At 40.7% G+C, this 25,356-nt stretch overlaps 1 protein-coding gene across 2 annotated transcripts in view; it reads left to right on the top strand.

The window, feature by feature from the left end:
- Positions 1-25,356, top strand: part of FAM65B (family with sequence similarity 65 member B) — a 106,588-nt gene that overhangs the window by 64,682 nt on the left and 16,550 nt on the right. The window contains exons 7-16 of one of the 2 annotated variants that reach the window (XM_019523823.1): positions 2,525-2,674; positions 3,643-3,706; positions 9,303-9,346; positions 10,758-10,883; positions 12,600-12,748; positions 14,010-14,139; positions 14,693-14,839; positions 17,140-17,817; positions 20,482-20,666; positions 22,545-22,713. In XM_019523823.1, the coding sequence (XP_019379368.1) occupies positions 2,525-2,674; positions 3,643-3,706; positions 9,303-9,346; positions 10,758-10,883; positions 12,600-12,748; positions 14,010-14,139; positions 14,693-14,839; positions 17,140-17,817; positions 20,482-20,666; positions 22,545-22,713 (1,842 nt within the window). The remainder of the gene's footprint in view (positions 1-2,524; positions 2,675-3,642; positions 3,707-9,302; positions 9,347-10,757; positions 10,884-12,599; positions 12,749-14,009; positions 14,140-14,692; positions 14,840-17,139; positions 17,818-20,481; positions 20,667-22,544; positions 22,714-25,356) is intronic. The other variant, XM_019523816.1, reaches the window with a different exon arrangement.

Below are 25,356 nucleotides of genomic sequence, written 5' to 3'. Positions count from 1 at the left end.
CCCCCCACATCTTAGTGTCATCAGCAAACTTGAACAGGGTGCTTTGCACCCCCTCATCCAAATCACTGATGAAGATGTTGAACAGGGCGGGCCCAAGGACCGAGCCCTGTGGGACCCCACTTGCCAGGAGACAGGTGCTCAGATGAACAGGGTCTCTCCCATTCCCCACTGGTCCCCCCTGGTAAGTTTGTAGACAGCCACCAGGTCCCCTCTCAGCCATCTCTTGTGTTAGTTTACTGCTCCATAACAGACAGTGACAACTAAATACAACATTGTAAAAGACACATTTATAACATCAAACTCTTCTGTTTCAAAATAGCTAGACACAACACAATCTTTCACCCCAAGGACAAAGTGTGCTGTCTTCTGTTAACAGCAACACCCTATTATGGAGTTATCATTTTGTACAGGAAATAAAGCAAGAAAACAGGAAGTACAGGTGGCAGATTTTGCAGTAGCAGAAATATTGGTCTTAACCATACTCACACATGCAGATCCACCCGCACCTCACCCTGACTGGAGAAGCAAATAGCAAGTGACATTTATAGCAGCTCTTCAGAATGGATACTGGAGGGCTGCTGGCTGAAAAAATTAAGTGTAGGGGCTTGATTGTCAGAAAGGTTTGCTTTGTAATTCTCAAGTGCTAATAAGGTTACTTTTGCTTCCATCCATCTTTGTTGAAGTAGTCCTCTTGGAGACTGTCTCCTCTATTAATTGGAGGTTCTTCAGATAAATTACAATAGCCATTATGAATCCTAAGCAGCCTTATAAAAAATTTCTGAAGGTGCCACGGTGGGATCAGGTGGGATCATTCCAAGTCTCCCTGTAAACAAGCCACAATATTTACATGAGAGATAAAGCTGGACATGCCTGAATTTGGGGCTTTTCACATCTGTAATTTTGAGTCAGGCAAATTGCTACTGTAGACACATACTACCGTGACAGTCAGTACATGAAGCCAGGCTAATGCACATTTTAATTGAGATCACTTTTGCTGAAAAATCCACTCCTGATCAATCAGCATTTAAGTCACTGCATAGTAAAGGATAAAACAAAAGCATGTTAACCTAGGTCAGTGGTTCTCAACCTTTTCAGATTTAGAGCACCCCTCTATAACTTTATTTTTTTTTTTAAATTTGGAGACACCCCGGGTGAGAACCAGAGTTGTGCTGCCTCAGCTTGCTTCCGTTCTTCTCAGCTGGGTTGTTGCTGTTGCCACAGCCCTGTTGGTGGTGGAACTGCCCCATTTGTCTTGTGCAAAGCCAGACTGGATAAACTGCAGCAGGAACGCCTGCTTTTACCACAGCCTTCTGGGTCTGCCCCTACCCTCAACACTCATCCCAGAAACAGAGGGGCATGGGACAGTTCCACTTGCCAGGAGACACTGCATAGGGATGAAACAGGAGCATGTGCTCCTCCATCTGGCTGTGTATGGGGCGCACAAGGCAGTTCCACCTGGCCACTGCACTGGCAGCCCCTGCACCATGGCATCCCTGAAAAGGTACGGATGCAACGATGCCCCAGTTGAGAACTTCTGGTCTAGGTAAAAACTGAACATTGTCCTGCATCAATGGGAAATGTGACAGCACTCTTTCATTTTCTTCTGCTGAAGTTAAATCTGCAGCTCTTAAAATGAAATGACCACCAGATTAAAAGGGAAAAAGGGAATGCTGCGTTACTGTAAGGTCCCAGAAAACAGCAGCGCAATAATAAATGTGTGCTTACAGTGCACCGTTGTAAAAGATCAAATAAATTGGAGTGCAGAATAAACGCAAATAATTACTATTAGGATACAGAGCTTTTTTCAGCTAGGTTATAGTCCAAGCCTAACCAGCAATGGCAGTGACTTGGACCAAGATTTTCAAAAGCAATTAGTGATTTTTGGGTACCTATCTGTGACACTGAAGGGATGTGATTTTTAGAAGGTGACTGGTCAGTACTGAGAACCAGTCATACAAATGACACTGGAAGCAATGTTACACAGTATAATGCTCCCAGTTCACATCTTAGTGTTCACATCATGGAAGATGCTATTGGTGCTGTCATTTGGGTCACGCTTCCATTTAGAAACAGGGACATAACTCTTAACTAGAGCTCCTCCACTGCAGTCTAATGGTACATTGTGGGGAAGACTGTACTGACAGTATTTCACTACAACATTAGTCATCCAGGGATGTCAAAGCCAAGATCTTTTGGAAGCTTTATATTTACTTTGAAAGAGCTTTAGAGAATACTATGAATCCCAGACAAACCAAGAAACTGGCTAGAGGTGTGAAGAACTAAGGTAAGAACTGCTAAATGTCTCTGTTGTTGCCATATAAGATTTTAGAGGAAACTTCATTATCATACAACATATATATACACAAAAATAGAACTGTTTACCCCATTAGTGTTTCTGGGATAAAATGTATGGGCCATCTTCATTTCAGCTTCTGTTAATAAAATAAATGATTTGATGGTTTCTTTGGATTCCCCCCACCGCCCCTTTTTATTTTGTCTAAAGAACGTTCATTTCCCTTACCAGGTGGATGAGCTGTATGAAGCCTATTGTATCCAAAGACGACTCTGTGATGGTGCCAGCAAAATGAAGCAAGCATTTGCAATGTCTCCTGCCAGCAAAGCAGCTCGAGAGAGTCTGTCTGAAATCAACAGAAGTTACAAGGAGTATACAGAGGTAGGTGCTGACCTGTTTGGCCCAGGCCGACACAGAAGTCCCTCAGGTGCATTGTCATCTTTTTATGGGAATTTTGCCTGAATAAGGACTTCCAAGTGGTGTCTATAAGTTAGATAATTTACTTTCTGTTTTGTAAAATGTGACTGAACAGAAGCAAATGAAAAATAGGCCCATCCAATTCTCTGGGACATTTGGAGAACCGTAAATACATGCTTTACACTGTCGATCAGAACAAATGAAGTAGTCACAGTGCTCTAAATGACATTTATGTTGCAGCATACCAATACCAATATCACTATCTAAACATGTACACTGGGGCCACTGGGCAGAAAAAAAGCCTAAATCTATCCTGCATGCACCTGTATTCCAACTGAGTCTTAATAGCTTTCAGTAACTGAACAGTACATTTTAGTCCCTGCTAGCTGGAAACCCATTAATGTAAAGCCATCTGCTATATCTTTTCTGGTCTTATTCATTATGGTCAAATGTATTTCATTAACAGGAGGGTGATATGGAAAAGGTTTTAGTACCATTACAGCCATAACAGCTTGTAGGCCATTGCAATCTCCTCTGATATAGAAAAAGCATTTGGTAGTGTCCACAGTGCCCATCTCTCCATACAGCCACTTTCATGCTGTATTCCATATATTTTGAAATATAAAAAACAAGTTAAGAGTCACTTTGGTACATGTCCTTGATGGAGCAAGAGAGAAGAAGAAAAGTAACCAGTTTATACCCTTCTCCCAGTGCAAAAAAAAAAATGTTTGGCTAGATTCAGCTGTGAAGTAAAGCAAACCTTGCTGTCCTGAAATCTACTGAGCTGTACACCTGTCTACCCCAGGGCACACTTGACATATTGATTATAATTTGAAAATACTTATTTTTACGTAGCCAACAGTTTCCAAATACTCCTTTAAAAGTCAGAAGTGGGGGTTGGTCTGATGTCAATCTTCTGTTTTCCAACACAGAACATGTGTACCATTGAAGCAGAACTGGAAAGCCTATTGGGGGAGTTTTGCATCAAGATGAAAGGTAATTACTTCCCCCCTCCCCTTCTTTGCATGAACAGAACTGCAAGAGCTCTCTGTATGCATTCCTGAAAGCTTTGAGAGCACGAGCTAATTTAGGTTTAATGTACGATAGGTTTGTTTTTCCCATCACATCAATTTCTGAGCGTTCAAAACGGTGACTTACATCTACATCCAATGGAATGGATCACACAGATATGAACATCAAAGTTGCACAGTGAGCTCTTCAAAGATCATTCTTCTGATTTTTGAGAGAAGGGGCTAATTAGACTACATCACACACTCATTTTGATAGCCAAAGCAATGCAATTTCTAAGACTACTGTGATCTTTTGCCTCTATTTTTGTAACTGTCCAACTTTTATAACTAAGAAACTGTCATGCCCGTGGAACTGAATTTTAAGATATGTTCTTAATTTGATACCAGTGTTTTCAAAGTCACTTTCCATTTACAGAGTCTTGATTTTTTTAAGCAAAATTTGAAGGGTGGTGGTGTCTTACATTTTAACAACTCATCTAGGTCAAGAGGATATTCCCCCTTTCAATCTTAAGACCCATGTCTTTTTTATGGTAGAGGTCTGACTTCTTTCACTAGATTAATGACTCTGAATACAATAGTAGTTCTTACCTGAAGCCAATCTTACTGAAATAGACATCCTTTGACAATCTTAGTGACTCATTAGGTGTCAAAAGTGTTGTTTTAAGACTCAGGGTCTTGGAGCAAAAAATCTAGGAAAAAAATCTGTTGGATTCAGTTCTACTTATATCTCATGTTTCTCTTTGTTGTCATCAATTGTGATCATTAAAACATAAATGCTGTTTATATGCAGGGGGCAGCCCTTGAGGTTCCTTCTGACTTTATGCTTCTCTACATGAAAACAAAATCTTTAAAAAAAATTTTAACTCCTTATTTCAAATTAGGAAACTACATAGGCTCCCATCCACACTGGGTAAAAGGATGTTGCAAAAACCGTTGGTTGGAGGATCCTGAGCTTGCTATGCATATACAACACTGTACTTCCACATGCTACAAGTCTTTTACAAGCATTAGTTCTATCAGTTGGTTATAGCACCTGAGACAAGAGCTCTATTTAGATAAGGTCAAGCTGAATTGGTGCAGTCTGCAATGATTTACCCCAAGAAGATGGAAAGTGGCAACTAGGATGGGTTGGTTAGTCTTCCAACTTCATCCTTGCAATGCCTCACATTTAAAAGTCCCTGCTTTCAGTGGTGAACTACAGGTCAAATAGGAGTCTACCAGTACACTTTGGTATAACAATAAAAGCATTTAGGCTGCCCCCCCGACCCTGTCACCCTAAAACTGCTATGTGGAGACACTATGCCAGTGACTCGGGCAAACACTGCAAAAGCTTGTTCTGGCAATCAGGGTTCCTGCTGGGGTTTCCTGATTGTAGATGCACACACTTTTGGGTTTGACCTCTTTGTTGCTTATGCTAGAGATGCCATCACAAATGACATGGCTTCAAAGACTTGATCCTGCACTTATTAAATATTCATATCTTCCAGTAAAATGAATGGAAACCCTACTGAAGCTTGATCTTTCATACCATGCACTTAAATGGGGAAAAATAAGCTGGAATATAATAGTCATAAATACAAATCCTGATTACTAGCAGAAGTCCCTCTTCTGAGGACGAGGAAGAGTATGTAGGCCGTGTTCATACTTACGCTGCGTTGCTGTCAGGTAGCAGCCAACACAGCCAAGCCATTAGAGTGCATGCCCTCTAATGGCAGCTCTGCATGGCTCCATTCAGCAGCTGTGGTAGCAGGACTCAGACAGCTTCCTGGAAAGACATCTGCTACTGCTGTTGAAGGGACTGTGGCAGCTGAAAAAAGGCCCAGAAAGTGCCTATGTGTGTCTTCTATTGAGTGTCAGGTGGTGGCAGAGCCTCAGTTTTGCAGGCAGAACTGTAGTGCAGGGTAGACTAGAACAAAGTCAGAATATTTTCTAGTTAAGATATTTAAGATTTTCCATAGGATGGTTTCATTTTTTCAACAGAAATCATCCCATAGATCAGTGGTTCCCAATCTGTGGTATGCATACAACAGTGGTACATAGACAACCTGTCAGTGGTACAGATTTATAATTACTTTATATGACAAAAATTTGCTGGTGGTACTTAAGGTTGAACTGAAAAATTTGCTGGTGGCACTTAAGGGGGTATTGTTTTAAATTGGTGGTGCGCAATGTGTCCGAGTTTGGGAACCGCTGCCATAGATGATTAAATTCAGTCAGAGGCGCTACTGGACCTTTCAAACAGCAACAGCACTAGAAAATACAGGGTATAAAGCTACACTCTGTTTGTGACGCTGGTTGCATCTACATGAGACACTGACTGTGCACTTACTGTGCAGTCATTTAATACTTGCATACCCAAGTACTAAATGACCGCGCAGTAACCAGAGCTATTGCGTAGTAGTTTCCCCGCATGGCTTTGTGGTGATGCTGACTGCACAGTAGCTCATTACTACTGCGCAGTAGCATCGTGTCACAGTTCACGCCCCACAATGCTACTGCACAGTAGTAACAAGCTATTGTGCAGTAAGCATCTTGTGTGGACACAGACTGCGGCATATCCAAGTAACTCTGAGGGTGGAACTCCAAACTTTAACCCTTTTCCACTCTTTCAGTGCAAGCTAGTTTTATTTTGTGCATCATGCATTAACACTGGGGAAGACCCCACTCTCTTTCACATGCATTAATTGAAGGCCATGGACAACGTTATTGGGAGGTAAAAGGCACTAGCAGTATTTTCATAATACATGCTGTTAAAAAAAAAAAAAGAAGCCACGATCATTTTTCACAGTTCTAAAATGACCCTGCCAGAAAGGTTAGCCCTCCTATTGGGATCCACACTGGTGTTCCAAGGATTAACAAAACAGCATCATATATCATAAGAAGTCCCCCCTGCCCCTTCCCGGAAGCACCTTCTCTAGGATTCTTCTCCAAGCCTGCCTGAAAATAGAAAGTTGCAGCCTGTTGAATGACAGCAGAGGATAAATTACAAGGTCCGAAATGAGCACTGTGATCAGCTAGTCTGAGCTCATATATAAATCCATGTCAGAGGATCTCCCTGAATTTATTTCTGTTGAATCTATAGCATGTCTTCTAGAAAAGCATCCAGTCTTAATTACAAATTGCCAATAATGGAGAATGCTTCTGCTAAGCTGTTCCAATGGGTAATTTGCTCACAGTTAAAATTGTCCGCCTTGCTTCTTTTTAACTTCAATGTCCAGCCATTGAAAAGCCCTCCATTATCAAAATGTCGCTTCCCCCTGTCTGTATCTGTAAACCATGAGCAAGTCACCTCTCAGCTTTTTCTTTGTTAAGCTAAACAGGTTGAGCTTCTTGAATGTTATGGGCTACTGTAATATCACAGCCATGGTGCTGTCTCCTTTCCCAAACAAATGCCTGGTAGGCCAACTACCTCTCACCAGGCTTGTTTAAAAACAAAGACGGAGCTACATTTCTAAACCACCCTCTCTCCCCCCTCCTTCGTTCTCTTTGGCAGAAAAAAGACCTTTTATTTACATCAGAACCTTTCAGCGAGTCATCCCAGCAGAGATCAAGTTAGCTAATAAAAGCACGAGTGGGGAGAAGGAAGCAGGGGCAGAGTGCTAGTAAATGTAAATTATTTATAAACAATAAATAAATTAGAAAGTGGGAGGTAATATGAGTACCAAGCAGAGAGCTGCACTGTTCTTCTGAGTAGCAAGGAGAAAGTGGAGGATGTGCTGTGCTCTGTGAAAGAAAGTGGTGAAAGAAACCATCAAGGAAGTGCAAGGGAAGGGTCCTTATGAATAAAAGAATAAAGGAATTGGGGAAATTTGGGCCCAGATCCTTCATCCAGTGGCTATATATATATATATATATATATATATATATATATATATAGCCATATACATATATTAGTCTGTAGTCAGAGGTTGTGTGTATACTATGTGCATACTGTGACAAGTGTGATCTGGAAACCTAGATAGAATAGTTCTATGTCTAACTTCTGTGCATCTATGAAAAAAAGATAAAATAAATAATTCTGCTCCTTATCATTTGAATCTATATGCAATGTGTTGTTATCTGTTTTGGGAACTCTCCTGAGCCTTGTGATATTATTAGGAACTTTTCTTAAAACCTCCACTTCTGGAGTCTTGTGATTACATTAGGTTCTTTTCCTTTTTCTTTTGAAGAGAATTTACAGCCCTTGTTGGTTGCAGAGTAAAGCTTGAAAGTGTGAATCCTGAAGGCTTAAAAATAGAGAAAAAAAATAAGAGAGCCTTGATGGCTTCAAAATATTATTTCTAAGCTAATCTCATGATTAGTTGAGGACTGATGCATGGTTTCTGAATGTTCATGGAAGGCAGCATTAGCATTTGTTGGAGTTTCATATCAAATTCCTAAAAGCATCTTCAGTTCATAGACCTAGCGCCTAGGGGATTGGCTTGTGAAGGGTTGCTGCCACCTACAGACAAGAACTAGATATAACACACAATAATACTTCAAGTATGAAAGGCATGTAGCATAACAGCCTCTCTCTAAGTAAAACTATGTGTACAATTAGTAGCACTTTGTCAGTCTTAGGATGGTGGTATACTATACCATGAAAGTATTTTTAGCATAAACCATCTTCTGTCAGCAAAACTGAATGTTTGCTGGTATGGCTTATTTTAAAACCCCCAAGTGGAACAAGATATAATGGTAAAAGAGCAAGGCCTCTTGCCAGCATGGTTACCTTTAGTTAATCCTTTTATACTCCTCACCAATTGGCAAAAGCCTATAGTATAGCTTTAGTTACAGTGATCACTTTTACTCAGTCCTATCTGTACAGTCTAGATAGTGATGGTGGTCTCTCTTTATATAAAATAAACCATGCAGCATAGATTGGAATCAAGTTACCTGCATATCTTCTTTGTGCAATTCAAAGTATTCCCTTTTTATGTTTTATTAAACATTTGTGTTTATTATAGGTATTGAACAGGAGAATTTGGTCCACAATATCTTGTGGTGTCATCTGGCACTTATATCAGTATAAGCTGCTTAGTGTTGCTGGACATGGCTTCAATGTTCTGCAATTTCAAGAGGTCAATTACATCAGGGATGTCCAACTTAGTGTCTGGGACCACATCCTCAGGGGCCTTGGCCCCCCCCCCCCTTCCCTGGCTACAAGCTTACCCTGCCATCATGTGGGCAGGTGGTATCCTGCCCCCTCCTTCCCCACTGCACCAGCACTATAGGCTGCACTGAGCTACACCACCCTGCCCTGCCCTGCCCCACTGGGGCAGGAAGTGAAAGCCAGAGAAGGGAGGGGGAAGCTCGAGACTGAAGCCAGAGCAATGAGGGGAATGGTGGACAGGAGGAGCCTAGGGCCACAGAATAATCCCCTGTGGGCTACATGTGAGGTGGGTTCAGCCCCTCATTAAGGGAGTACAGATTTCTGATGCACATGGCCTGAATGCATTGATATCATGAGGGAGTGTCTGGGTACTGCTCGGGTCTTAGATATGATGTGTTTATACTGACAGAAGGAAGACTGAAACAAAGGAAGTCTTCTGAAATTGATCTCAAATGTCATTTCCTCCTAGGTCTGGCTGGCTTTGCTCGTCTCTGTCCTGGAGATCAGTATGAGGTGAGCGTGTTGTCAGTTTGCACAATATAAAAAAGGCAGACATCCGTTACTTTGCACATGAACACACACGTCAGTTTTGTGCTAATGCTTCAGGAATGAGCCACTTTTTCCTCACATGTGTAGTAAAAGTCCTGCTGTTCTTTCTATTGTGAACACATCAAAGGCTTCACCTGAGTAAAAACTTCAGGATCACATACAAAGCACTGGGTGATAGCTATCAAGAAAACAGGTCTGGAAGGCAGGTCTCTTAATACCTCGTTCTTGACATTAGTCTCCACTTGCTCTGCATAGATGGCATCTCCTACACCCAGTCTGGGTGATTGAATGGACCACAATTAGTTTGAGCATTTGTCATCAATCTAACCTAGTTACAGAACTTAACTCTATCATGAAGTTGAGGGGCAGACACACACAGACTAACCAGGGCTGAGGCCCAGATATTCTGTGTTGTGACACTGTGTCAGTATCTAATGACTGTGTTCTCATAGTGGCAAATACTACCGTGTACTGAGACACAGGCTAACCAGGAAGGTAAACCAACTCAAACCTTTATAAAGATTGTAAAAAAAAAGTTATGGTGAAGGAGCCCTACCCCCTCATATAAAAAACACCCATGTATTAATCTAACTAGTATAATTTCTTACTTGTAGTGGCAAGTCCCCTGCTGGGGGGAGACAAGCAACTAGCCTATTTCTGTCTTCTGTTGATGGCAGGTTTTCTGTACAGAACATTGGCCAGATGTCTCACATCTGTCTTAGCTGGATCATCTGCTAGGGTGTCCTGGTCCTTTTACCACTTAAAAACGTAGCATTATGCTTCATTTCAATTGGTGCTGCTGCCTACACAAAATCTTCCAAGAGCTGAGATTCTTCCCTTTGCCCTGTGAGAATCTCGCAGCTCCTGGAGCATCCTGCTTCCTGAAGAGATAGGTGATATTCAGTACTGAGGAGACAGCTGATGAGGAAGCTGGGCCTTGTGACATAAGGAGGTTGTGTGGGAGCCAGAGTAGGATCTGGTATGTGGTACTCCCCAGAGATTCACAGCATGCAGACAGGTTTTTAACTAGCATATTAACCTGGCAAACCTCTTCTCTGAATCTGTACAAGTCTGTCTGGCACCAGTATTATTACTCAGTGACATCAACTCCTTCTCAACCCAATGGCTGAAAAGGAAAAGATTTTCATCTGCTGCTTTCCTGGTTTTTCAAATGAACAGGAAAATGTCCTTTCCCGTGGGTGTTCCTCCATGCTTAATAAGGATACACAGTTCCTTCTTCAGGTGCATTTTAGAAGCTACCCTTTCTCCACTCCTGTAGCCTGGTATTTGTTTGCTGAGAGCGTGGAAGCAAATAGACAAGACATGGGAACTGGAGAACATGAATTTAGAAAATAAGAGTTTTTCTTTCTCATAGATCTTTATGAGGTACGGGCGACAGCGATGGAAACTAAAAGGCAAAATAGAAGTGAATGGCAAACAGAGCTGGGATGGAGAAGAAATGGTCTTCCTTCCTCTGATTACTGGGCTGATTTCCATTAAGGTAAAAAAAATCACAATTTCCAGTTTGAATAATGCTCTGTTAAGAGATGCCTATAAAGCTGGAACATTGGTATAGCACTTTGCTCTCCAGAATCAGCATGAAAATACGCACCTTTTTTGTTATGCACTCAATGACAGAGACCAGTTACCTCTGGCATTATTAGGGTACCTTATTGTATCATAATAAAGTACTACAATCATAGCTATATTATGATACCATCTACATATCAGTCAGTTTGTGGGAAATTATGTCCTGACTCTCCCTTAGCACTGAACTAACATCAAACCTCCATGAACATGGCTTCAGACTGCTACTTTTCTCAAACAAACTGAAGCAAAAAAATGGAAAACTGTGCATGCCTTTACAAACTGATTTGCTGGAATAAGGAATGACAACTTTTAAGCATGGTAGGCTGAAGAGGTATAGAATGTTCTGATTTGAGCTTGCACAGCAGACTAACCCTGAGTGGTTCAGCGCATACCACTTTCCACATGGCTGCACTGGTAGGGTAACACAAATGTCAGTGCTTAACTGCAATAGGAAAGGGTGCTATCAAAAAACCTTAACTTAGACAGAAAGGCATTTGAGGCCTCCAAGGTATTGTCTATACTACTAATCTTCACTGGATAGAATGTCAGATCTGCTCAAGTAGGTGAAATTAAGTTATAATCTAAAGATTGGGTAGCCTACAGAACATTGCTTTTATCCTTTTTCGCTAACTTCTTTAGCATATGCAGAGCTCTTGGTTTGGGACAATTTAAATAAGGGACAGTCCTAAAAATGATCTCTCTGTGAAATACTAGCCAGAAAACTCTACATAAATATGTGAGCTGCTTTAAAAACTGATTTAAAGGAAAACTCAAATGAATGAGATGTGTGTGGCAAACCTAATCTGTTGAAGAAAGGGAAATCCAGATCTAATAACACAATTCCTAAATTTTAATGTAAGTACATGAAAAATGTTATGTTTGGCAAGTGTGAACTATGATTATTTAGGCTTGACATGCTAAACACCTTTACCATTAAGCTTTATGGACTATTCTATCCACGGAGTTGAAGTTAACAGATTTTGGGCCTATTTTTCAAGCAACTTCATGGCCAATTGTGCTCCCAATTTGTACACAATTTTGGGTCTGTTTACGCTCACCTAAGGAGTCCCCTGTGATTCAGTGGTAGAATCCTTGTCTACCACACAGGAGACCTGGGTTCGATTCCCAGACACTTATACAACTACAGCCGTGGAGGCACCAAACATTTGGACTCAGTCTGATCTTTGGATTCTGTCTCAGTGGCCTAAAGGGAGGTTGGAAGGTCTGGGCAGCCTCCATGTCTCTGAAAATTCCTGCCCAGTCTTATGCATCAAAGGTCTGGGTGGTCCTCATACATACACCATGATCCAGGAGGATCGACAGTTGCCATCACACTCACCTAATCATAGTAACCTGCATATGTGGTTGCAAACATGATTTGCACATGCAAACAAAATAATCACATGTGCATTTTGCAGGCATGGTCATAAGTGAGTGTGCATTTTATTATATGCTATAGCTCATGGAAAAAAAAATTAAAAAATAGCCTTATAATATCTTATACCAATGTTTCAGAAGAAAGCCAAATAATTAGCTTTTAATTAAACATATATATCATTAAACGCAACCACACACGCACACACATATATATATATATATTCCCTACTACAGCTGTTTTCCTTTGCAGGTCACAGAAGTTAAAGGACTTGCTACTCACATCCTGGTGGGAAGCGTAACCTGTGAAACAAAGGATCTGTTTGCAGCCCGTCCTCAGGTGGTTGCTGTTGACATCAATGATCTTGGCACGATAAAGCTGAACCTCGAAATCATCTGGTAGTAAGTAGAAGTGTTGGACAGTTCTGTGGCGCAGTAGCTTCTCAACCCCCAATGGAATCTCATTCTTTAGATTCTTTGGTGAAGAGCAGTGAGAGAGAATGATGGCCCACTGGTGGGACTTGAGAGACCAGGGCTAAGTTCTCTTTCCAGCTCCAGGTTCTCTGTATGACCTGGGGCAAGTCTCTTTGTGCTTCACTTCTGCATCTGCAGAATAAGAATAATAGCATTTCCCTCCCTAACATTAAAGGTGCTCACACGTGATAGCAAGGGGAGCCATACAAGTACTATAGATCAGAGGTTGGCAACTTTCAGATCACAGGTCAGATCTGACCCAGGGAGCCATTGCACCTGGCCTGCAGATGCAGGGCAGATGAGGGGCTATTGCAGTATACTACACTGCAGTAGGGCGAAACAGCAGTAGCCATGGCTAGATCCTAACACCCACCCCTTCACCTCTGACCCTAGTTGAGTCATTCTGTCTTGCAACCTGAAAGAGTTGCCAACTGCTGCCATAGAATAATACTACTTGAAACTCAGTTAATCAGAATGCAAAATTGGGACCTTAATGTACATACAAAAATCCTATTTTACACTGGAGTAAACATTAGTGGAACTACTCCGGATTTACACTTGCATAACCAAGAACAGAATTTAGGTCAGGCTGATGAAAACTAGCATTTGTGTGCCTGACATGTGCCTCAGGGCAGTAAGCATAGACGGATACAGTTAGAATTCAAAGCAAGACTTCATGGCATTTAATGAAGCAGCTACCTGTTATCTTTAAACAAGCCCTGAAGCATTTAGCTTTTACGCTAGCGTACCTTTTTCCTTATACTGCAATGAAGTACATAACCAATGATGACAACTCCTTCATCTCTTTATAATGCAACAGCTCTTTTAAAAGTTGAGCATCTTATTGCTATTCATGATTCTTGTCAACTCGAATACAAGAATGTTCTTCATGCTGTAGGAGTCGCATCTCAGAGAGTACATAAAATTATTCCTGGTGGTGGATTACTTTTATCATAAATGAAAATCACACTTCTAAGCTAGCTGCCTAACAAACAGGGTTTTAAAAAAAACATTTTGGTTGAAAAAAGATCTTTTTCTCAACTTGATGCTAAAAATCAGCATTTCAATAGACTGTTCTAATTACACTTATTTTTTAAATTTTAAGGGACAACCTCCCTCTCCCCCTGCCCTTCCCTGTATTTACAATTCAGTCTCACTTGGCCTAATAAGTGTGGCATTATTTTTGCAGTCCATTTGATGTTGAGGACCTCACCCCCTCCACGGGAAATGTGAACAAGGCATCTGCTCTCCAACGGAGGATGTCTATGTATAGCCAAGGCACTCCAGAAACACCAGTCTTCAAGGATCGCTCATTCTTTGTAAGTGAAACTTAGCCTCTTACTTGTCACATGAGAAAACATAGTGCCTTACCAAGCAGAGTAAATGCTTAACTGCTTTATATTCATAATGCATTTTCTCCATCTTAAACAAGATGCTCTTTACAAGTACTTTATTTAAATACACACACCTTTAGCCATTCAGCCTAAAAGGGGAAATATGACTAGGTTCCCACAATCTTAAAATATGTTAAATTATTTGTTGCCCATACTTCTTGCTTATGTGTTATAATCTTTGCATAGACTACAAAATGTCAAACTGCACAACTACAAATCATAATAAAAAAAAAAATCCTGTTTAATCTCATTCTGGGTGAAATTCACCACTATGCAAGAGACCTCAACAAAGTCAATATGCCACTTTAAATCCCAGTTACATCTCAATCTGTAGAATTAAGCAAGAGTTTGGCCTTCTGTAGGCTATCTGCACTGATGTGAATTTCACTCATAACCAGTATGCGTAAAAGCCAGCCATTTAAGTGTTATGAACTGTGAAGCCTTCAACTAACTCTACACTTTGCTTTCACTGGTGAAGAAATGGTTGCATCGTCCACAAGACAAGCTGCAGTTGACAGCTTTTGATGCTCTGCAAGACACTTTCTTTGACAAGCTTCGGCGTAGTCGCTCTTTTAGTGACCTGCCATCTCTCAGGCTGAGGCCTAAACCAGGGCTTGAGCTCTATGTGGGTTTGGCTGGAGAGAGGTCTCTGTGTGATGAACAAGTGTCTCAGGTCTGAGAGTGTCTTTTAACTCTATGCATGCTTTGTTTGCTCTTTTGCATTGTAGTTCACTTATTTTGCTGACTGGCTACAGGAGAGACTACATCTAGTGAGCTGAGCCAAACGTGCTCTCGTTGAAGTCAACAGCAAAATGGCCACTGACTTCAGTAGAGCCAGGCTTGCAGCTTTCTATCTAGGGATGAGGCAGAAGTAAAGAGACAAGAGCACATGCAAGTGAAACTAACTGGTTTTAGGAACACACAGCTAGAGTGGGTGGTACTCAACATTTTTCTAGCAACCCAAATTCCAACACTGAAATAATTTATTTTTAAAAATTACACATATAAAGGGAGTAAAAAAAATTAAATATAGTTAGACTGAAAGATACTAATAGCATTGGAAAGTAATTCAAAATAATTTTCAATGTTTTAATCATATGAACTAAGCCATTTTATAAATGCTTATGGACACTGTCAGCTAATTGTCAGCAAAAACTAGTCATTTCACATCTGTGTTATGTCCTTGTGTGAGGAACATTTGCAGTGCACTTCAGAAAACTCAAGGCCTATTCTAGAACCTAGATTTCATGTTTCCTATGATCCTTTTGAATAATGCTGACACTTCCCACTTTTCTACATTTTTCCTTATACTTTTAATATATTCTGTATTTCACGTCCCAATCTCCATTTAAAAGATTAGATAAAATTCATTCCAAAGCTCCTGATGGCTCAAACTATAAAAAGCCATGCTATAAAAAGTCATTAGAAATCTTTTAATCTCCTATGTATTTTGTACCCAAAGGCTGCATCGACACGTGCACTTTACTGTGCAGTAGACTAATTAGCTGTAGAGTAAAGCATCACTGGCTACATGTGTGACGGTATTGTGGCACAGTAAATTAATTAACATCACCATAAGATAGTACTGTCAGAGCCAGACAGTACTGTTTTACGGCAGAGACAGTACTATCTTATGGCGGATTAATGAACTGTGATTAAATGTATGAATAGATGCTGACCACAGGCATAAATTGCACCCGGTCAGCCCAGTCAGTAGGGGGCCAGACTCCCATCTGCTGCGTAGCCACATGGCTCTGCACTTTTAGCACCCTTGTACCCCAGCCAGCCCCTCTGCTGCCTGACACTGCCACCCAGAGCCCAGGGCAGAGAAGGGCAGGAGTGGCCCTGGTGCAAACTGCTCTGCCCCAGCTCAAATTGCTGCTATCTTGGGCACACGTGTAGATGCTGCGCCTGGGAGTGTTTTACTTCAGCTGAAACTGCTTCAGAGTTTACTGCTTCAAATTAATTGCACGTGTAGATGCACCCAAAGATATTAAATACAAAGCATGCATACATTTTGCTGTTTCCATGGCTTTGTGATAAAGGCCACATTTCTCTTGTTTTTATGCATTCAAGCAAAAGTTTCTAGACAGGTCTACATACCAGCTTTTGGGTCCCAAATTTTGCTTTCCCTACATGTGCAAAGATTTCACAGACATCAGTGCTAAATGTATACATCTGAGAACTTAAGTTCCTCTATGCATACCAAGAGTAGAATTTCACCCTTATCTATACACTCTTCTGATTTTTACCTGTCATATTAGCACAGGACTATGCAAAACAGTGTCCTGTTCTTACCTTTACTCTCTTATATGGCCCATGCTCCAATAGTTATTGATATTTGTTTAACAAATACATTTTTTTTGTCTAAAGGACTGCATGAATAATTTCACTATTAAAATGGTATAATAGAAACACTAAATAACCCAAGTAGCTAAACAGCTTTATGATCCTGGAATTTTCCTTTGTTATTACTTTCCATGTGAAGAAAAAAAAAAAAAAAGGAATGATAAATTATGAGCAACCAGTAAATGGGTATAAACATATAGAAAGTAAATGGCATAAAATTCCAGCAAACTTTTAAAAATTACACCAAGTACTGTAGTAAACTAAGAAACATGAATTGAATGGCTATCTATGAGTTAATATGATATATATTTGGATCTTAATATGTTAGAAGGCCCAGTTTACTTTTCCTGCAGAGGAAGATACTGACCAAACTTCCAGACCCAATGTTGCAGGTAGAAAACCCACCAATGTCAGTTTTGCCAGCTAAATCTGCTACACTCTCTCAAATCTTGAGTATTCTTTTAATCTCTTTTCCTTCGTTTTCTTTGGTGAGCCCTACATCATTCATTGTGGTGCTTTTTCCAGTATTGAATGTAAAATATTCCCTATATTAACAAGTTTATAATATCTTTGCAGTCCAATTCACCAGACGACATTTTTGAAAATGGGATGACATCCACCGAGAAGAGACCCCTCTCTTTCACTTTTGGTGATATGCCCTATGAAGATGGAGTTCCCCCAGCCAACTTGAATTCTTCCTCAGCCACTGTCAGTTCCAATCCTGAAATTACTACAGAGCGCAGTGCTCGCAAATCCTTAAACTCAATCTTGGACAGTACTAGTACAAACTCATCCATGGACTCCACACCTGAGTCAAAAGACTTCAAATCACAGCTAGAGCACACACCAGTAAATGAAGACAAGAAATTTTCAAGAGCTGCTTCTGAAGGTTGCCAAAAGCTTTCAGGTGCTGGAAACGATGCCCTCTTCATAGATACTAGTGTCCCTGTGTCTCTTCTCCAGGATACAGATGAAGTGTCAGAGCTAAAACCTGTGGAACTGGACACGTATGAAGGCAACATCACTAAACAGCTGGTAAAAAGTCTTACCTCAGTGGAGGTTCCAGTGATACCTGAAAGGCTGCAGTGTGAGGGATCAATAAGTGGGGAATCAGAAGGATATAAGTCTTACTTAGATGGAAGCATAGAAGAAGCCTTGCAAGGGCTTCTTCTAGCACTTGACCCACATAAAGAGCAGTATAAGGAATTTCAGGACCTGGACCAAGAAGTGATGCATCTAGATGACATCCTAAAAGTGAGTACCTTTTCAGAAAGTACCTCCCTCAAAAAAATCTGAATGCATATCATATAAATATGATACAAGAAGTCAGAATGAATATTCTAAACATCAAAGTATGGATTGTTCTGACTGCTAGTAACATTCCTAAGAATCAATTGATTTTTTCCAATGATGCATCAGCTGTCACCTTGGAATGACACATTTTTAAGCTATTTGCTGTTATTCTTGAGCTATTTGTGCTTTACTCTAATTGAGAGGAATAGAGGAAAACAGGAGATTACCATATAAGTGAATAGTTTTCTCTGCTGCAGAAACTTTATCGTCTGCATTATGCAAGAAGGCAGATCATAGCAGTCCATTTTGCTCCTAAAAACTGATGTGCCATATCTGTACCAAGCTATTTTCATTTAAAAAAATTAGCAATCTGTGCCAATTTATATTATCTGACAAATTGAAGCCATAACTGTAGTTTCTGGAATGCCTAGGTGACTTAGGTGCACAAAGTGCATCAAATGTCACTTGGACTTTTGCTCTTACGTCACATACACTCTTTAAAAACCCTCTTCTTCTGGGCAACTAAACATTGAGCCCTGTAATTTAGTCTAGGACAGACCACGCGTGTGATGAAAGGTAGAAACGAGGAAAAGTGCTTTTGCATGTATGCCACAACAAAGTGCATTAACCCTGGATTCTTTTCACAACCATTCACTATGACTCCCCATTTTCTCCACAAATAAAAAAACAACATGATTCTGTACCACGAAAACAGTGTCACCTGGGAAGAACTCATTTCAGATGGTTCATATTCATATGCAAGGTAGTATTTTACAATGATTTGAGATGTGTAGACACAGTCATGTAATTTAAGAAGAATGTGCCCAAAGAAAGGAAAGTAATTCTCCTTTTGCTTTACCATTTTTAACATCTGTGTTTCCATTGGCATTTGCAGCTACATAACACTTTTCCCAGTTAAGTGCTTTTTTCACAGCCAGACGCTCCTCAACTCTGCTCCGTGAACTAGCTCTGAAGTGGAAATGCGTATGAGAAACTACAAGTATCATTTAGTTTTGAACTTCCCAGCTGCCTTTACTACTTGTGCAGCTGTTAGCGCAGAGGGACAAGGGAAAGCACTCTTCTTCTCTCTAGCAAATGTATCATGCTAAGGAACAGAGGGAGGGATTCATGTGCAGGTGGAATACTTGGATACTTGAGATGACTATTCCTTCAAGGATACTTTTGTTCCACCGTTCAGCCTGTTTGCTTGTGAACCAAGACTAACGTGTCCCTAATTGTGGTACTGGAAATCATGTGCAGAAGGGGTGAAAACAGAAGGTAGCTCTAGCTGAAGAAAGCTTCTCTTGACTATGCCAGTGGGCAGAGAAAGTTGGCAGCATGGCTGCTACGCTTTGCATTTGTGCAGGAAACTGGGAAGCTGCTTTTCTGCCCCCTAACAAAACCATAGGTAAAAACACAGAAATTAAATGAAAAGCTGAATGCTACTTACCTATCTCACAGGGGTGTTGTGAGGATTGTCTGATCAGTCAATGCTTGTACAGTAATTTGAAGATGTAAAACCATGTAAATGTTAAAGTGTTAATGTTATGTAGGTAGATTAGAAGCAAAACTCCAAGCCATCCCAATTCTCACTGGGAATTGGATCTGCACTTTATAGCTAGCCCATCTTTCATCTCAGCCAAATCAGACCTCTGAATCAGAATGCCAACTCTTTGGGAGGTTCAGGTCTGGAAGCACATGCTGTGGTATAAGGCCATCTCTGATTATATGATTAAGTAAAGTTAAGACTGTAAAATAAACGCTAAACAAACTGCTGGAGCTGACCTCAGGGTGTCGCCTTAGGCTGCGATCCTGGAAAATGAAGCTCAAAAGCAAACCTCTGTGCCTATACAGAGCCCCACTGGCTGGGTCTCTCCATAAGGCAGAAAGTCTGCCTGCCTGGAGACATCCTACTGTAGCTGTGCAGCTTTGATCAAGCTTCCTCTCTGTTATTCCAGGTTTCTCAGTCAGTTCCTTTCTATTGGTAAGGAAGGGTGGTTCCCCTCCAGCTGAGTTGTAAAGTTGTCTCTTCTGTAATTAGGAACCTCTTTGACAATGTATGGCTGATCTGTACTAAATACAGTATCTTGTGCTTTTAAAGAACCATGGAAGTTAATGGGGTCATTTTTCCATCTCACTCTTCTGATCCTGTACTGTGATCTGTGGAAAGGGGACCAAATCCATTGCTGATTCAACTCTACTGGAATTACATCAGAAATGAATTTTGGCCCAGTACAGCTTAACTAAATCTTTGTAACCAAGCTTCTGTACCTAGATTATCCCTGTGAAATGTGCCTTATATTTTCAGCATCCCATATGTTAACAGACTGATCTCTTAAAAAGTCACTGAAGTCTATGTCACTGAGTTTTAAGTTATACATTTGTCACTTTGATAGCAGAGAGTTAATATTAGATTCAATACTCTTCTTTTGGTATTTGGATTTTTTTCAGTTCTCAGGCTTTCACTGTATGTCGTATGAATATGAAGATTTGAAATGAATACAAAGCACCCAATAAAATGATCTTATACAAATAAAAAATAGAGCTTGAATGTTTTAAGTTGATCCATTTTTTTCTGCAGTCAGTAATATTCTTGGTTTTCATTGGTGCGTTCTGCCTTTGCAGTGCAAGCCAGCAGTAGACCGGAGCAGGTCCTCCACTTTAAGTCTAACAGTTGAAAGTGCTTTAGAAAGCTTTGATTTCCTGAACACCTCTGACTTTGATGATGAGGATGGTGGAGGTGATGAGGGTTGTAATGGTGAAGGAGGTGCTGACTCAGTATTTTCAGACACTGAGACTGAGAAGACTAGGTAAGTGCGCAGCAATTGCCAGATTGCGCGTCTCAAATCAAGCTGCTACACTAGTTCTCTCTCACTAACATTGGATCCTGGTGCACTCATTACTCAAGGAAGATGAAGCTAAACCTTTGAGGAGACTACAGATTAGCAGTTTTGACCATGGTTACTACACACCAAATTCTCAAATTCCCAGATAATTTTTTTTGTTCAAATATCTACAGTCTCTCCCCCACCAAAAAAAGAGAAGGCTAAATTGACTAACTGGATATCAATGCCTACAGAGCCTCTTCCTTGACATAGGTTTGGACCTGGTGTTCTTCGATTCAGATGTAATAACTAATTCCTTTGTGGTTTTCTTCTCCCCCTGTCTCTTCTCTCTAGCCCAGTGAGTCTTTGCAGTGGATTAAACTTGTCAGTAACAGTAACACAGGGCCAGATTTAAGCAGCATGGTGTAGGTTTCCTTTGGAATGTAAGAGTGATGGCTGGTACTTTGTCCATGGCCCTGTGTGTGGTGTGCCCTTCTTTCATCACTTCTGTGTATGTGAGAAAACAATTCATCATGTTTGTCTTGTAGCCGGTTGTTTTCACATCACCTGTGGCAGCTGACTGTGTTTTATCATTCAATCCTTGTGCGTACATCTGGGAGAGGCAAAACGAGGCCAAATAAACCATATACACAAATAATATGGCTGAAAAGAAGCAATCAATACAGGCAGAATCTCCTAAGGAGGGAGTCTATTGCCCTCAGCATCTCATGGGTCACCTAAAATAATTTCAAGTATAAGAAACTAATTGTTCTGGCAATAAAACTACCACCTAACTGCATGTTCCCTCCCTTCCCTCCAAAAAAACATATAACTTGCTGGGGGGAGGTAGGAAGGGGAATCCTAGAATGATTATGTTGCTTGCTAAATTAGGTATTATTGACTCTATCCTACTTCTTTTGAGGTAAATGACATAACTATATTGACTTCTCCCAGTGAACATGATCAGGCTCTGCATAAACAGCAAATATTTAAGTTAAAACAAAGGTTAATTTAAACAAAGGTTTCATTTTTCCCTTGATGAGGACAATGAAATTCAGCCTAAATGCCAGTTTCTGATTTTAGATACGCAAGTGTGCACATCAGTGTGTATTCTGTAGCATCCAACTTGAAGACAGCAGGTGCTGTAATCTGAGTACACATTGCAATAGCTGCCTGCATATTTGAGATCAGAACTGGGCTCTGCCTTCACAACTGTGACAGAATATGGTTGAAGGCACAAGAAACTGAATAGAATGATTTAAACACAGTGATAATAGCTTTATGCTGTCATAAAAGATGTGATGAACTGTTTTGAGTTATACACACCATGCCTAAAACAACATATGGAAACATCATGTCTCTTACTCCAGCACCAGTTCTAGTTTGCTCCTTGGCTGACAATTAAATCTGGTGCCAGAAACACACTGACAGATTAGTTCTTAATGGCTTAACTTTTGAGAGCTCTCAAAATTTTAAAGCAGTTTAATCCAGAACAATTTAGTAACAATGCTGCCAACAGATGGAAAAAAATAACAAGTGCTAATGAGGGCAGATTTCAGAGACTTCATGGTGAGTTCGCCACAAAAGACGTATTGTTCTGGAGAAAGAAGTGGACCACTGTGGAAGCAATTTGTCTTTTAAATGTGTACAATCATTCCGCATTTGCTACACAATGTTACTACCAATTTGAGATATGATGTATTCATTAAAAGGTTTCTGGCCTATCAATTGCTGCTTGTTACAGATCACAGCTTTCAGCAATTTTTGTGCTTGATGTTAGTCATGTTGAGCTAACCATGTGCTTTGTCTGCATAAGGAGGATAAAAACCCAGCAACTCCTCACTCACCTTCCTGCATTAACAGTTACAGGACAGAACACCCAGAAGCCAGAGGGCATCTTAGCGAAGCTTTGACAGAAGACACAGGAGTTGGTACCAGTGTAGCTGGAAGCCCTCTTCCGTTGACCACAGGGAATGAGAGTCTTGATGTAACCGTAGTTAAGCATTTGCAATATTGCACACAGCTTGTTCAGGTACAACTGCTCTTTGGGTTTTATTTTTCTTTAAACTATTCCTAAGAAGCATGCATGTCTGTCACTTACAGACCATTCTGAACTCACTTGCAAATTAAGCACTCATGAAATGAGGGAGTGGTAGCAATGAACTGAGTCAAGCCTGTCAGGAACCAGGAAAGCCCCTCCAAATGTAATTCCAAACATGCCAAGCCTGCAAAACATCTTATTCCACTCCTAGCCCTTTTGCCAGCAGAATGCCAGGCAAACCAAAGTAAGGCAGTCAGCTACTAGCAGCCACTAAGGACAAAGATTGAACTTATCCAGCACACCTTCGCTGGGACCCAACACCTAACAGTGCTCCATGTTTGAAGCTCCACTGACCTCAGCTGGAATTCACACACAAGGCAGCCACAAGACCCAGGTCATCTTATGAACTCAGATTTTTTTGTGGTAAAATGAAAAGCCTACTGACCTACCATTCACACTAACTAAATCCCAGACCACTGCCAGCCAAGAAAATCACTGGCAACCAAGTATCCGTGATGCTGAAAAGCCCAGAGCTGTTGTGTGTGTGAAATAATTCAGATTTTATGTGATAGGCAGGGATGCCATGTGAAATGTTACATTTGTTTTATGCTTTGGGCACCAGCACCACGGAACATACTGCATTGTACCACAGTCAGTCAATGAATCAGTCCAAGAAATCAAACAGGCAGCATCTGTCAGCACTAACTCATATGCCTTCAGGGTGTGTATACAAGTGCTCTGTGCACATTTTACATCACTGAAATTTAGAGCATTTTTAGAGCACTATAAAGTTACAGCACTCTTAAACATGACAGAAGTGCAGTGTTGTGGGGGGCTCTGAACTCCCCTGCACTTTCCAGGCTAGGAGGCAGGAGGCGCTCTACAGCCTCCTAGGGCTTTTTCACTAGTCAGGAATTTGACAAGTATACAGAAGTTATTTAAAGCACTGCAGGTTGCTAAAGTGCTGTAAAATACAGGCAGTCCTTGACTTACAATGGTTCGAGTTACAATGTTTGGAAATTGACACCCTGTTTCAACTTCATGATGTCAGTTTCAACTTACAATGCTTGATCCAATGCAATGCCATGCCAGCGAACAAGTTTGCTGCATTGCTTATGTCCCTGGAGAACATCTGTCCAAACTTCCTTGGACACTTTCTTTAAGAAAGCAGACAAGACTCCAGCAAAACCTGCAGCCAAGGCTCCCGAGAAGACCCCAGCCAAGAACCCTTCAAAAAATCCAACCAAGAGCCCTTCAAAAAGTCCAGCAAAGTCACCTCAAAGGAGTCCTTCCAAATCAACATGATTGCTATTTACAGTATAAATACATTCATGTAGCTATATTACTCGTGTAGAATTGATCAAATACAAAATTCTGGGGTATTTTAGGTGAAAATAGGGTATTGGGCCTTGGTTCAGGAACCAATCCCCCATTTATAACATTGTTTCTTATGAGAAAATTGGTTCTGAGTTACAATGTTTTGACTTAAGATGCAGTTTTTAGGAACCAATTATGTCGTAAGTCTGAGGACTGCCTGTACAGCGCTTCAAATTTAATACTTCATTTACCAAGGGTTAAAATTGTTAAATTTAAAGCGCTGTACACATTTTTTAAATGCTGTAAAGCCCTGTTAAGTCACGGCAATAAAGTGTTTTAAATACTGGAAAAAAGCAACTTTTGTGACACACTCTCAGTGACATGTTCAGTCACTGAGTCCCAGTCACTGTAATGTATCACAGGATTTTGTTTCTCATAGGATCCATGACTTATTTATAGAGCAGTGCTTTCCTGTCATTTCAAAACATTTTAAAGCCTCTTTCTTGCATTTTGCTCTTTGGTCTCATACCATTAACATACATTTCCAAGATCCCACAGAAACAATGGAAAGCAAGTCCTGATTCCAGCATCTGGAGTGATGATGCTCAAATCCCTACCAAGTAGAGGTAGAGTAAGGAAGGTATTTAGGGCTCAGTACAGGAGTGATTGTATTAACGTTGTGGCCTGTGTAATGGAGATCAGATTAATGTTCCTTTTTGGCTTTCAGATCCATAGATTTTAATCATCTGTAGCCATGCATACATGGCGAACTTGTCGTACCAGGCAACAGTGCCCTCAGGCACACTGCACTGCTTCCTGCAGCTTGCTCCCTGAGCTGGAAACAACACTATGAGGCACTGCAGGCAGGCAAGCATGGAAACAGGCTAAGTGGCCGTGTGACTCAGCAGTGCTAGTTAGCTTGCCTACTGTGCAGGTTTATCGCTGCTGCTTCGAGTTTGGTAGGTTGCTGCACTTGAGGGCACAGCTGTCTGGCATAGGAAGCTTACCGTGTAGATAAGGCCTTTATGAAAAGCAAGGTGCCTAAATTAGTACTTCTTTATTTAAATGATTACTCTGGTCTCTGGTTCCAGATTTAGTCATTTAATGTAGGCATCAGGCACAAAAATTGGCCCATAGATGATAAGCCAGGTCATAGATAAGAAACAAAAGAACATCTGATATTAAGGAGGCATGGTTCAATGAATTTATCAGTACATTTGCTCAACTAGATGGATTCAAATCAGAGGATTTCAGCAAGATGAAAATTCTTCGGAGTGTTATAGTTCAGTAACACCATCCCATGCTTTTTTTTTTTTT

This window comes from Gavialis gangeticus, unplaced genomic scaffold (assembly GCF_001723915.1).
Source record: "Gavialis gangeticus isolate Ggan-Ray unplaced genomic scaffold, GavGan_comp1, whole genome shotgun sequence".
In the NCBI taxonomy this organism is placed as follows: Eukaryota; Metazoa; Chordata; order Crocodylia; family Gavialidae; genus Gavialis; species Gavialis gangeticus.
This window is presented reverse-complemented; position numbering and strand designations above follow the sequence as displayed.